This window comes from Rhea americana, unplaced genomic scaffold (genome assembly GCF_003343005.1).
Source record: "Rhea americana isolate MKP2758 unplaced genomic scaffold, rheAme1 scaffold_53, whole genome shotgun sequence".
In the NCBI taxonomy this organism is placed as follows: domain Eukaryota; kingdom Metazoa; phylum Chordata; class Aves; order Rheiformes; family Rheidae; genus Rhea; species Rhea americana.
In genome coordinates, this window is record NW_028186679.1 from 1,685,866 (window position 1) to 1,698,590 (window position 12,725).

General features: G+C 39.3%; 1 protein-coding gene across 1 annotated transcript in view; it reads right to left on the reverse strand.

The window, feature by feature from the left end:
- Positions 1 to 12,725, reverse strand: part of APBB1IP (amyloid beta precursor protein binding family B member 1 interacting protein) — a 62,518-nt gene that overhangs the window by 32,166 nt on the left and 17,627 nt on the right. The window contains exons 4-6 of the mRNA XM_085318303.1: positions 11,449 to 11,741; positions 5,905 to 5,982; positions 3,753 to 3,912 (exon numbers count right to left, since the gene is read on the reverse strand). Coding sequence (XP_085174429.1) covers positions 3,753 to 3,912; positions 5,905 to 5,982; positions 11,449 to 11,741 — 531 coding nt within the window. The remainder of the gene's footprint in view (positions 1 to 3,752; positions 3,913 to 5,904; positions 5,983 to 11,448; positions 11,742 to 12,725) is intronic.

Genomic DNA, 12,725 nt, shown 5'->3' on the forward strand with positions numbered 1-12,725 from the left:
AACTTATTAAAACAAATGAAAAATTTTTTGTCAGCAGGAAGAATGCTATGCACTCAGAATAAAATCTTTTATTTCAGGCAACCGCATTTAAAACCAGAAACAGCAAAACTAAGGGAACAAGAAGATAAACTGATAAACCAATGTGAACTATTCTTTCACTCAGCATATCAGCAGTTAAACCCCACCAGAGATCTGGGAGACATAGTGTCAATTCTATCCCTTATTTGGATGATTGGAAACCAAATCCTCCACCCAAAAAAAGCCAGCAGGTTATGCTGACATTAGGAAACTCCTGGCCTCTCCTTCTGGAGTTTTACTTTTACGAAGTAAGTTAGCAGTCACATAAATCCCCTTTGGGAAAAAAAAAAAAAAAAAAAAAAAAAAGATGTCATCCTGATTTCACAAGTAATTTTGGAAGGACCCAAACTGCATTTTTCTGAAATTCAGTATCTGTGAAGCGGGAGAAAAAAAGAAAAAGAAAAGAAAAATCACCCAGCTCTAATTTTCAGTACGATTTTGGCAGTTTCCTATGAACAGCTGTACTCCCCTTTCAGTGGTCTCTGCTGACCACATTTTTCAACAGCCTAGATTGGCTTAGTGTAAGAGAAGATAACACAGCACGTATTTTGTGGGCTTTCGATAATAYTGCTTGTTATTTTTGACAAGAGTTCAGTGTGATCCATCAAAACTAACTTGCGGGAATTAAACAACTGCTGACTTTCATAAACTGCAGACTGACTTCAAGGCCAGTCCATACRTATATTGTAGTTTCTTAACAACACGAGCTTTGTTATCTTGCTAATACTTCCGTGATAATAATATGTTTCATTTAGCAATTGGTATTTCTGCAATAAACTGGAAATAAAAAGCACTACACAAAGCCCAAGTAATCACTTGAAGGGTAAACAGCATCTTATATTCCAGATAACTATAAGATAATTCTCAAGCTGTAACATTAAACCTACCTACCTACAGTAATTATAGTGAGGGACAGAAAGTACACAATGACTTAATTTAGATTAATTTTGAAGCAATAAATTCACTCATAGCACTCAAATTGTTAACTTAATTCTGTCACAGCACAGTGTTAAGCAGTCAAACAACATTTGAGATTTTGATGACAGAGAGAGTGGCAAATAGTTACCCTTAAAAACTTCAGGAAACTCAGATAATGCACTTGAAATACACAAAAACTAGGTAAAAGTTTCATTTCAGCAATATCTTAGATATTTTAGATGGMAAAAGATTTTACAGCAGGAAAATCCTACTTTGCAAACCTGTAGGTGGTATGGAATATATCTAGTGCACACGCTGTCCTACATGTCAATGCCAAATCATGGATCAAAGAAATGCAAACGTGAGAATAAGTGCGGAGAGAGGCAAAAATTTATTCTCTCGTCATGTGTTCTTTAGTGAGGACTAATTTCTGCCACATCCAGTTTGTTTCATTTCCAGTTCCAGGTTTTTATTATATAAAAGGTCTGATCTTATGATCTTACAATGACTAGGTGGATCTTTTTTATAGTTGATAGTTTACTCTCTCTAAAAAGAAATATATATGTTGGTACGTACCCAGTGTTACATGATCTCACTACTGAAAACATTCATGATAGTTTTTAATGTGCTATTAATCTAAAAGTATAGTTCATTTTATTTACAACAATGGTCTCTTAGAATATCAGTATACACGAGATATTCTATCATGGATCTTCTGACATAAAACTAGCTTGGACCTTCTGGAATATCAGTTCACTAGCCTAGAATACTTGCTGCTTAGATTTGCTTCTTATAGTGAATGCAATTTTCTTCTCTTAAACTCCAGCATCCAAAACAGGTAGAAAGGGAAAGACCAGGAAAGCCTGTCTACTAAGCAGACTGATAGTGATAGAGCTGACAGAAAGGCACTTGAGAGGAATAAAGAATAGTTATGTTTTTATTACTCTACACAAAATGAAATGCTTTTTCCTGCCTACTGGAAACAGGAGTATGCACCACTCCACCCAAATCGAAATCTCCTTCTGCAAACAGAAGGGCTCCATTCCCAGCTCATTTGGACCAGGTAACAGGCTCCTGCAGACTTTTTCTTTCTTTCTGGACCAACTACTGATTTATTTCCTTTCCTATGCTTCTTCTATCTTGGCTTTTAAAAATAGTTTTTATTCAGTATGAGAGTAATTCTTTACTAGATTAGTACAATGCAAAGTACGCAGTATTAGCTGAGACTAAAGAAACATGTTTTAAAAAAGAAGTAAAAATTTTTAAAAGTCTAATCATTAACCCCAATGTTTGTAGCACATGACCCTTCTGATACCTTCAATTTCAGATGGAGAATTCAAAATTTCTACCCAGATTATGAAGAAACACAAGTAAATTTTGTTCAATGGTTATGGACTTTCAGAAAACAATCCGTTGCATGATGTAATTCTAACRCTCAGAAATGTTTGTCTAAGTCTTGTCAGACCAAAAGAAGCAACTTTTCAAGACATGAAAGCACTCAAAAATTATTCAAAGTAACATCCGTGAAACTTTCAGGGCCTGGCAACATTTCCAATCTTAATTAAGATTAGCATGTAGAAAAGAATCTGGCAATATTGCTTCACATATCATCTTAATGGAGAAGAAAGAACTCATTGGCAGTTACTGTCTCTGCTGTTCTTACAARCAGATGAATATCTTCTTGTTCATGAGTAGTCAGGCTTTTTCCAAGCCATTTTTACATTTCTTTGTTTTAGTGTTGTACGATCATTTTTCCTGGGGTTCTTTTAGAGTGTGATACTGATGTTTAATTTTTTTTTGTGCATTTTTACATTTCTTCTGGGAATCTGTAAACTGAGAATGCAAAAGACTGTTCGACAATTTCCAGTTTCTTTGGGTCAAACATAATTTCYAATTTCTCTAGGTCAAACGCTACCCTGTAAGAAAGTTGCAGCAATTTTCCTTTTCATTTTGATGTGAATGCATTTTCAGCCTCACCAGTAAAAAGATTCTGAAACAACTTGCAAGGAGAGAATGTTCCATCCTTAATTAGGTGTCAAAGCCTTTCTGAAACAAAACTCACATCATACAATGCACAAGTTTTGCACAGCTGCTTCCTAGGACTTGGAGGCCACATTAGTTACTTCCTAAGTCATAAGGCACCACCAGCAGAGCTGCAGCCCTGTCAAAGATCAACGTCCTGTTCACAACTGCACTTAAGCAAATGACTGCAGCAACTGAAACATTAGAAGTGACTGAAATGCTTCTTGGACGGTCTTGTTTAATTACAACATTTGTTTGGCCAAGTACACAAGAGCCTGCTGACAGCCCCTCAGTGCTGCATCCCCTCTTCAAAGGGCAGAGTTGAGTACTTATGTGTTTGGGTCTGGGAGGGTTTGACAAACAGAGTAAAATTCACGTAGCCCCTCTGTGTTGTGTAAAATTGAATAACGGGAAGAGCAGCAAGCAGGGAGCTTTCTGCGGGTAGCGGCACCGCGGACTGGAGGGCTCCATGGTACGGTGAGAACGGCCTGCGGGCACTCCCGYGGCAACCCGCAGCTTTCCCCTGGGACGTTCAACACCAGCTACACTCTGACACCAGGTAACATCCACATCCCCCTCTTTCAGGTAGTCTTTCAACAGTAAAACCTCAAACACAAATAGACACAAGGGCAGGAGAAATGTYAGTAATTAACTTTTCAAGATTACCATACCATAGGAAGCACGGTATCGATCTGCTACGTGTTCCAAGAGGACCCTGTCACTACGCCACTTACCAATTTGCAGCTCTGGGTACGTTTCATACAGGCACCAGTCCACGTTGCAGTTGCAATGGGTTTTCTCAAAGAGATTGTCTAAAACATCCCGTGCCACCTGACGCTCGTCCAACATCAGTGACTTTGTGCTGTTATCGTACATGTGCACCTTGACAACCAGCTGAGCAAAGAGTCACAGAAGAGTCAGTTAATTTCAGAAGCAAGTAAAAGGCCAGTCTGAATCTGCTAACATAGATAAGAARGATTAAGGCAGAAGGTTATTACTGCTTCAAAGGCACCCTGTTCCACAGGGAGCTGAGGGAATACTACAGCTTGRAAGCTTTCACGTTATGCTGCCACCAAAATAAAGATCTCTTCTTGAAAAAAAGGTAATTGAACTTCGTCCTGTGCAGGACTTCAGGAAAGGTGAAATTGCTATGGAGAGAAAGTAGAAGCTCATCTCTTCTTTAAATCTACTAGATAAGCAATTAAGGAAAATGCTTGATARGGTAATCAAGCACAAAAGGACAGTGCATCCTTAAAAAAGGCTAGAAATGCAGAAAGGCCTAATTTAGTTTTAAATGAGGAAAAAAATGGAGGTATTTAAATTCCTCCACTTGTACTGAAATCAGAACAACAATCATCTACAGAAGCTATACACAGAGCATGAAAAAAATGGTGAATTTGGAGGGCTTCTTCAAGTCATCTTATTTAAATATCCCCTTATTTCAAAATAGTTGTATAAGAGGCTTTGGTACAACAAAGAGAACCTCTGTTAAAGCTGAGATAGAAGCAGAAAGTGAGGATCCCCAAAAGAAAAACTACATTGCCTCTGAAAAGGAAAAGCAAACAAAACAAAACCACTGTACTTGCTCTGATTCCAACTCTTGTGTATATGTCTCTCYAAAATAAGCAGCTCAGCTGCAGCACATATTATAGAGAAGAAATGTTGTACATACATAATCTAAAACATGTTCAGGGAAAATGAGAATTTTGTCTGGTTATATTCTTTTGAAYGTTCAGAAACATGCAGGCAGATTGCACCCTTTTGTAAAACTGCAAAGAGCAACTTTCTTTAGTCTTTAAACTTCCCTGGAATTCAAAAAATTACAGTAATTTCATTACAGATGTCACTTAGCCACAAAGAAGACTCAGTTTTACTTCTACTTGTTGGTTTCAAATATTCAGTATGCAAAAAAAMCCCAAAAAGCCTTCAAGATAAATAAGTTTCCACCCAAAGGACAATGGCTAACATTGCAAGGAAGTAAAGGTGAGCAATGGACAGTCATTTTAAGAGAGCTCATTCCAAAGATAACCTTGGGGAAATCTTCCCAGAATGTTCCCTCAGCAGTAGTATGTGCACATGGGTGGAAGTGTTCTATAGGAGTCATCTCAAGTCTGGAGAGCCTCAAATTTACTGGAAACTTTGAATCCTTCCTGGAAGCCCTGCATCTCAGACACTTCCCATCTCCTCTTTGAGCACAATTGAAATGTCACAGCTGTTTTTCCTTTGCACTCATTTTTCAGAGTTACTAAACATCTACAGCTGCTGTTGAGTTCAGCTGAAGTCCTAGCGTACCCCCACACCACACATTACAGTGAAGGGTAGAGATTTGGAAACTCACTTACAATGACAGGACATATTTACATAACAGATTGCAGCAGTGAAGACACTGTCTGGAAGTTTCTAGTTTCATAATTTGTTGGTCTAAAGCCAGCTCTAGTATTTTTATAGACTGCTGCACTGCCATAAAAGAATTTAGCAACAACATCCTAATTTATTTAATTATCGACAGCCAGTGCAGAAGTTTAATATCTTTGTAGTTAGCACAATGCAAGTAAGTAATATTTTCATGTACATTCACATCATCTAAAGTAATATATCAGTACTGTGGGCTTTGCCCCGACACTGGAAAAAAATAGGTAGAACCTTCTGAGTCTGCTTGCAACTAAGGCCCTTAGAGGTAGTGCTCTCCTAGAGACTTCTGTACAGTCAAACTTCTGTACACTCAGATGACAAGACAGCTCCATAGGGTAACACTTGATGTTTCAGGTCGAAGGCAAAATATGAAAAAGCCTGATTATCTTAGCAAGAACTCTATTATTGAGAATAATGACAACAGATATTCAATTGGAAGCTATTACAGTAGCACTTCACTGTTTTAAGTCCCACCTTTTTAACTTTGGCTTCTTTCAGTTTCTCCAAAGCAAGTTTTATCTTGTCAGCTTTAGCCTGTGCCTCTTGTTCTTCCTGAAAAGACACAAACTGTTCATTAGACTTTTTATTAAATAAGGCCAGCAGTTTTACATTTACATGAAACTTGAAGAGTTGTTTCTTGTTATTCATATCCAGAAAACTGGGCTTGTCATGGGAAATTTCATTATTACATGGAATCCCTGGCTTTCCTTGAGTTAATGCCCTCCAGCCTAAAGGCTTGATTTAGAAGTCCAGTGCTTCCTTTTGTTGCCCAGTCATACAGCTCTTTCATGATCAGTTCTTCATATGCTACAGGAATGCTTGAAAACTGGGCTTTTCTGTATTTCCATATGGGTCACAGCTGATACATAAGAGAAGATGTAGGAAGATCTAACTCAAATTTCCATTGCACTGTGGATGCAGCTGCTTCAAAGAAAACTCTCTCTCTCTCAACAGGATTTAGAGAACTAGAGCTTTTAGACTCTTACTAAAAACTTGGTTTGCCATAATGACACTCAATTTGAGATGTTCTGTTAAATAAGTTCATTGACTTGAATTCCTTTACTTGCTACACACAAGCTCTTAACTGCTTGTGTACTTCTGGAGAGGAGCATCCCCTTCAGCAGGGTGAAGTCACGATCTTTTATTCTGGTAATGGACCCACTCACATTAATGCAGCCACTGTGAGACTTGTACTGATTTCAGTATGACCAGGCTCTTGGTTTACAAGGTGGCTGCATCAATATCATGCTCCTCTCTTAACATCAGTGAAGTATGTGATTCTAGTGTACTCTGGATCTTCAGCTGCTGAGAGCTTTAGTTATGCGAAGCAGGTGCCAGTGCCTACTGTCACCTTTGTGACCGGTACAAAGATCCTAATCATTTCTTCTTGCCGTCTATCTTCCAACAGTCACCCTGCGAGACCTGCAGAGTTGGAAAAGTACATTTTGGACAGCAAGTAACTGCAGTTTCTGGTGCTGCCCTGGACTCTTAATGCTACTAGTGAGTTCTGTTTCTTTCCAGCATTAAATCCCTGCTGCTCATAACGAAGGCTGCCTTTACTTTGCATTCTCTCTCTTCACTGATTTGTACTGTCCCTCTTGATCTTTTCCAATTCCACACTTCCCCCTTTCCTTTACAGGGGTGGGATTTTGTGCTGTGGCACTCAAAGGCACATCCAGCTTCTGATCAGTAACTGAGAGGCAGTTTCTGTCCTGCTTCCACGAAAAAAGCTTCTGTGTTACCTTCTTCCTCCATTTTCTATCATAAAGTCACCATTTTAGTTGTCCTGGGATTGTGAGAAGGCCAGGACCAGGATGGCTGCAGCTCATGGGAGAGGCACGTGCAGGAAACATGTAGGCCTAACTGAGCACTGCCACCACTTCCTTCTTACAAATACCTTACAGATATATCACAGAATCACAGCAAGAAAAGAGTTAAGAAGGTTATCTAAGAAGGTTATCTCGCTCAGCCCCTGCCCAGAGGCAGGTTCAGCCATGACTAAACTACTCCTGACAGACATCCTTCTTACAGCACTAAACATCTTTCCATTTTGTCACAGCTTCCCTTGGATACTTGCATCCCACAGGAGGTCAAAAATACAAGGCAAGGTGTATAACCTTAAAGAGATGGCTTCAAGTGTGATTGCTGTTAACAGATTCTCCATGGATGTCAGACAATAGGTTCTCAAATATCTTTTTCTCCACAAGGTAATGAAATTTGCAATGCAGCAGCCGTGCAGCTCACAGACGATTAACTCTGAGCACCCCAAAAAAGCATCTGTGGTTGAACAACTTGAGAGTCTTCCCCAGTAAGGCTGAATGTTTTACAGAGAGAGGAGCATACAGCTTCTCAGAGCATGCTCTTCTCCTTACCATCTCAAAACATTTCTCTGCAAGAGGCAGGAAAAATTTCTTTACCAAAGTGGTTGAGTATGGTGCAGGCAGGATTTCTGCTGAAAAGCCTAGGCAGGTTCACCTCCATGTGACCTATGTCGAACAGAGTTCATACAAAGTACAAATCCATGAAAAAAAAATCTCACTTGAGGGTTCTCACACTTTCATAACCTTTGTCTTTCTCAAGATAGAAAAAGGTACTGGGACATAGGTGAAAATATTAGCACTGTTACAAACAAATGCTTCTGACAGGCTGAAAGATTTGTTTTCTCACTGCAACTTCATCACCACATTTTCTGGATCTTCAAGTAGACATACAAAAATCTCATCTATATAATGCCCTGGAAAACATAGAGGACCTATTCAGCTTAAGGACAGTTTTAAAAAAGAAATGTCAGAGCTGATGGCAACTTACGAGACTACTTCTTTAAAAGAAATACTTATTTTTAATTTTGGGAAATTTAAAGGTTAAGAAATAGAGTCTTGGTATTAAAGGTACAAATGTTATAACACTATGTTTATTCGACTACAGACAACCAGAAGTGCTAAACAAAATATCAGCCATGATTTGCTCAGAAATTACCTATCAAGAAACCAGGCAAATAGTAATGTGGATTTTGACAAAACAAAAAATACTCCATTTACAGCTGCACTTCATTCTTCTCAGCAGAAGTATCATGTTGAAGCAAATACTCACTAATCAAGAGACTAAATACTATTTTGAAATCAGTTTTCTGTATTTCATTTTAAATGATTATTATATAAATTGCAAAGTTGAATAACAGATAACAACTGTATATGCAACTTTGTGTATGCCATACAGCAGTGAGGCCATCAGTATTTGATTATCACTGGTAACAGAGAATAAGATGAAGGCTATGGGAGAAAGTAGAACTTTCTGAAGAAATCAACTTCTGCAGAGAGTTTCTTTGGGAATGCTCCTGCCTCTTCTTCTCATCCTTCTCTGCCATCAACCTGTATCTGTTTCCTATGGTGCTAGTTTCTGGGAAGAGACCAGAAGACATTACTAGAGATTTAAGTCAGCACACAGACTCGTAGGAGCACTGCAACTGAGCGAGGCAGAGGTGATTTCCAGACAAATTATTCCACATAGAATTCCAGCTGTGTTTAGCTGTGTTTAGTAAGTATGTCCCCTCCTCACTTAGAAATCTCATTTGACCCTCAGGTACTGCAGGATGCCAGTAAATAGAGAATTAGCCACATGAGAGCTACCTGAGACCTGAAACTAAAAAACAGAGTATGAAATAAATGAAAATGTAAAATGAATTCCTCAACAAAAAGGACTGTTCAGCACTGTTGATTGCAGTGGGCTTTAGCTCACAGAATCATAGAAATGTTGGTTGGAAGGGAGCTCTGGAGATCTGCGGTCCAACCCCCTGCCCAAAGCAAAACTACCACCAATACCATATCAGGTCAGCTGTAGCTTTGCCTGGCCAAGCCTGGAAAATCTCCAGAGATATATATGACCTCTCTGGGTTATCTGTTCCAGTGCTGCACCACCTACCAAAGTGAAAAAGATTTTCCTAGTGTTCTGTCTGAAACTATAAAGGAACAGCAGGTAGCTGTTGCCCCTTGTTATGTCATCTACGACTACCAAGAAGAGCTTGGCTTGATCAGCTTCATGGTTACTCTTAAATATTTCCAGGTTGTCATTAGATCATCTCTTAGCCTCCTCTATGAGACCAAACAAGCTCTGCTCCCTCAGCCTTTCTCCATGGTTATGTGCTCCAGGCCCCTGTCCATCTCAGCTCTCTGCCAGACACTCTCCAGTATCTCCACTGCTAAACCTGGATGCAGTATTCCAGGTATAGCATCACTAGTGCCAAGCAGAGAGGAATAAGTTCTCCCGTCAATCTGTTGGCCATGCTCCTCCTAACGTAGCCCAGTTTCCCCTGCCCAGATGACTGTTGGGTCACATTCAACATGGCACCCATCAGAACCCTAGCTGCATTCAGCAGGGTTGTTACTCAGCCAGTTGTCTCCTGGACTGTACAAATTCATGAGTTTTTTCCACCCTGGGTGCAGGACTTTGCTCCTAGCTGAGTTTCTGAGGATTTTGCTGGTCCAGTCCTCATGGGTCTCCAGGTGCCGCTGCACTGAAACTCTGCCATTGATTATGTCAGCCAGTTCCTTTAAAAGCCTCAGGACTTTCGCAGATGATCTTTCTGTCACCATTCAGATCACCGATGAAAATGTTATATATGAACCCCAGTATTGATCCCACTTGCTACCAACCACTAGCCAGATGCTGAGCCATTCATTGATCACCATCCCTGGAGGCTGGCAGTTTGGTCAATCTTCAGCCTATCTAGCAGGCCACTCTTCCAGCCCATACTTCCTCAGCTTCAGAAGCAGACTATTTGGAAGCCTGATATTTCCTTAAAGGTCATCTTCCCAAATCAACATGGGAATACACTTGCAGGCCACGCAACAGAATTTTTCTTGACAGGACCTCTTCCATATCAGTTATACCAGTTAAATAAAAGACTTCTGTGGTCTAGCTGCTCTTTTTACAAATATTGATATTCCTTTAAGATAGGAATCCAACTGTTATCTTTGAGATACAGAAAAAAGGCAGAGTTCCTCCCTCATGTTTACAGTTTTCACTCTTCAAACAGAGCACTGAAAGCTTGCATATCCTAAATGAAGCTTTATCCAGTGAGTTGCCTTCTAGTATAATCAAAAAGGCCCTCTTTGCACTGGATTTATGTTCTTTTTGCTAAATGTTTGCTGTACGATGCTAAACATAGAGGTAGCAATGATGTTGAGGATATTCATATTCAGTTTATGTGAACTTCTAAATAACAATGAATTGCTCAGATCTTAAGCTGAATTGATCAGTCAGTTCCAGATGGGCCAGCAGAGCACTTTTTTTTAAACCTTCTAAACTTTCCATTCCCTAAATGTAAACAACTCCTTTCCATCACAGTTACTCTGCATAAGAAAAAAAACAATCTGAAAGAGATTCTTCTGGATTTTTCATTTCAAATTCATGCTTTTTCTACTGCATCATTCTTCTAATGCACATATTCTCCCCAGATGACTGTGACTGGGTAGAATTCTTCTGTTATCTCCCTCTCCACAACCTCATGCTGAAGAAATGAATCTTAAATGCATCTATTAGAAATACCATGTTTGATTTTGGTAGTTAAAACAGATTTGCAAGTGGGAAAAACGTGGAGGAGGCTGTGACAACTCTGATAAATTTGAGCATACAGGTAAGCCAATTGTTTATAAACAGTACCTACTGATAACTTTGGCATCTCCTAAATAGTGTCTCATATTGCAGATGGTATTCATTACCTTCCTTCAATGACAAGACCAACAAGAGTTGGTTCTAACCCCAGTGCTGAGATTAGAAGAGAGGTACTTCTTGTGCTCAGCCTTGCACACAGTGTACCAGTGTACTAGCAAATGCTAAGTTTTGCACAATTGAGCAGCTTTTCCTATTGGAAGAAATTAGTTAGACCAGAGGTAGCTCTAGCAGATAGTTCTTGAACCTGCTCACCAATAGCAATAGACAAGCAGTAGATGGCAATGAACCAACACAGAACAGTGAGATCTTTGGCCATGCATTGATGCCAAATCCAAGATATCTGCTTACCTGAGTGAGTGGCTCAGGAGGAGGTGGTGGCGGCGGCGGTGGAAGGTCTAAATTAGGGTCTGGAGGTGGAGGCGGCAAGTCGTCCCCAAACTGTCCAGTAATGGTAACATAGTTGCTTGACATACAAGAAGTGGCAGTATCCAAGCCTGTTGAAGGCTGAGTGACTTTACTTTGTTGATTGCCAGTAGTAGTTTTCTGGGCTTGTAAAGTTCTCTGTTCAACTTCGTTTATGTCTGCTACAAGATCAGCCATTAAAGCATCGAGGTCTTTGTCCTCTAGGGCACTTAGGGATTCTGTAAAGAAAACCACCACACATATTGGAGTGAATGCAGTGCAAAATGGTGTGTTTCCAGTTCAGCGGAGATTAAACTGTAGGAGATATGGTTACTTTAAGTTATAAGGATTATGAGAAAGAAAACAAATTGTTAAATGGGTTAAAGAAAACAGATGTGTTTTGCAAATAGCTATTAATCTGGTCATACTCAAATTTAGAATATAAAGAATTCAATGAATACAAATTAGACAAGACAGGAAGCTTCACTTTCAGTGATACGGTCTGAGGCCTGTAATATATTTCAAAACCCGGCCCTGATCCAGCAAAGTTCCTGAGCATATGCTTAGTGATATGGACACAAGAAGCTCAGTTAGCTCCCATTAGACTGCTTATACAGCTGAAGTTAAGTATACAACTTGGCAAGTTTTGGTACAGTACACTGCAATCTGCATAACTGAGCCCTAGATCAAGAATATCTTCATATATTAGTACCATTCTAAAATTCTAAAATCAAAATGAGGCAAAATCAGAATCTGAGAATTCTAAGACTTAAGAAATTGCATGACATTGATAGTACAACTGGGTGATCAACATCTGTGACGTATTTCATGTGAAATGCAGGGCTTTGAGGTGCCACTAAGCAAAAGAACAAACCAGGTAGTCTCTTTTTCAAAAGCATCTTATCAATCAGATCTAAAAMTTCCAATATTTACTACATGTCTTTTCTCTGTCACAGTGTAAGACAAAATGATACACTCTTATTTTGGAAATTAATAGGTAACTTCTTACTGACTTGTTTAAACTAGGCCATAAAATAAAATATCCTGTGGAATGACATCCTGTAGGATGATTTAGCTGCTTTAGAATAGAATGGTTCTTTAAGAACCAGTGGATTCAGTGGTTTTAATCTCTTTGAAGAGTCTAATTCAAGAAAAAAATGACAAATTCATAGAGGACTTGGCAATGTCCGTTTAAAGAAAATCAGACCCTTTTGAAGCCGACA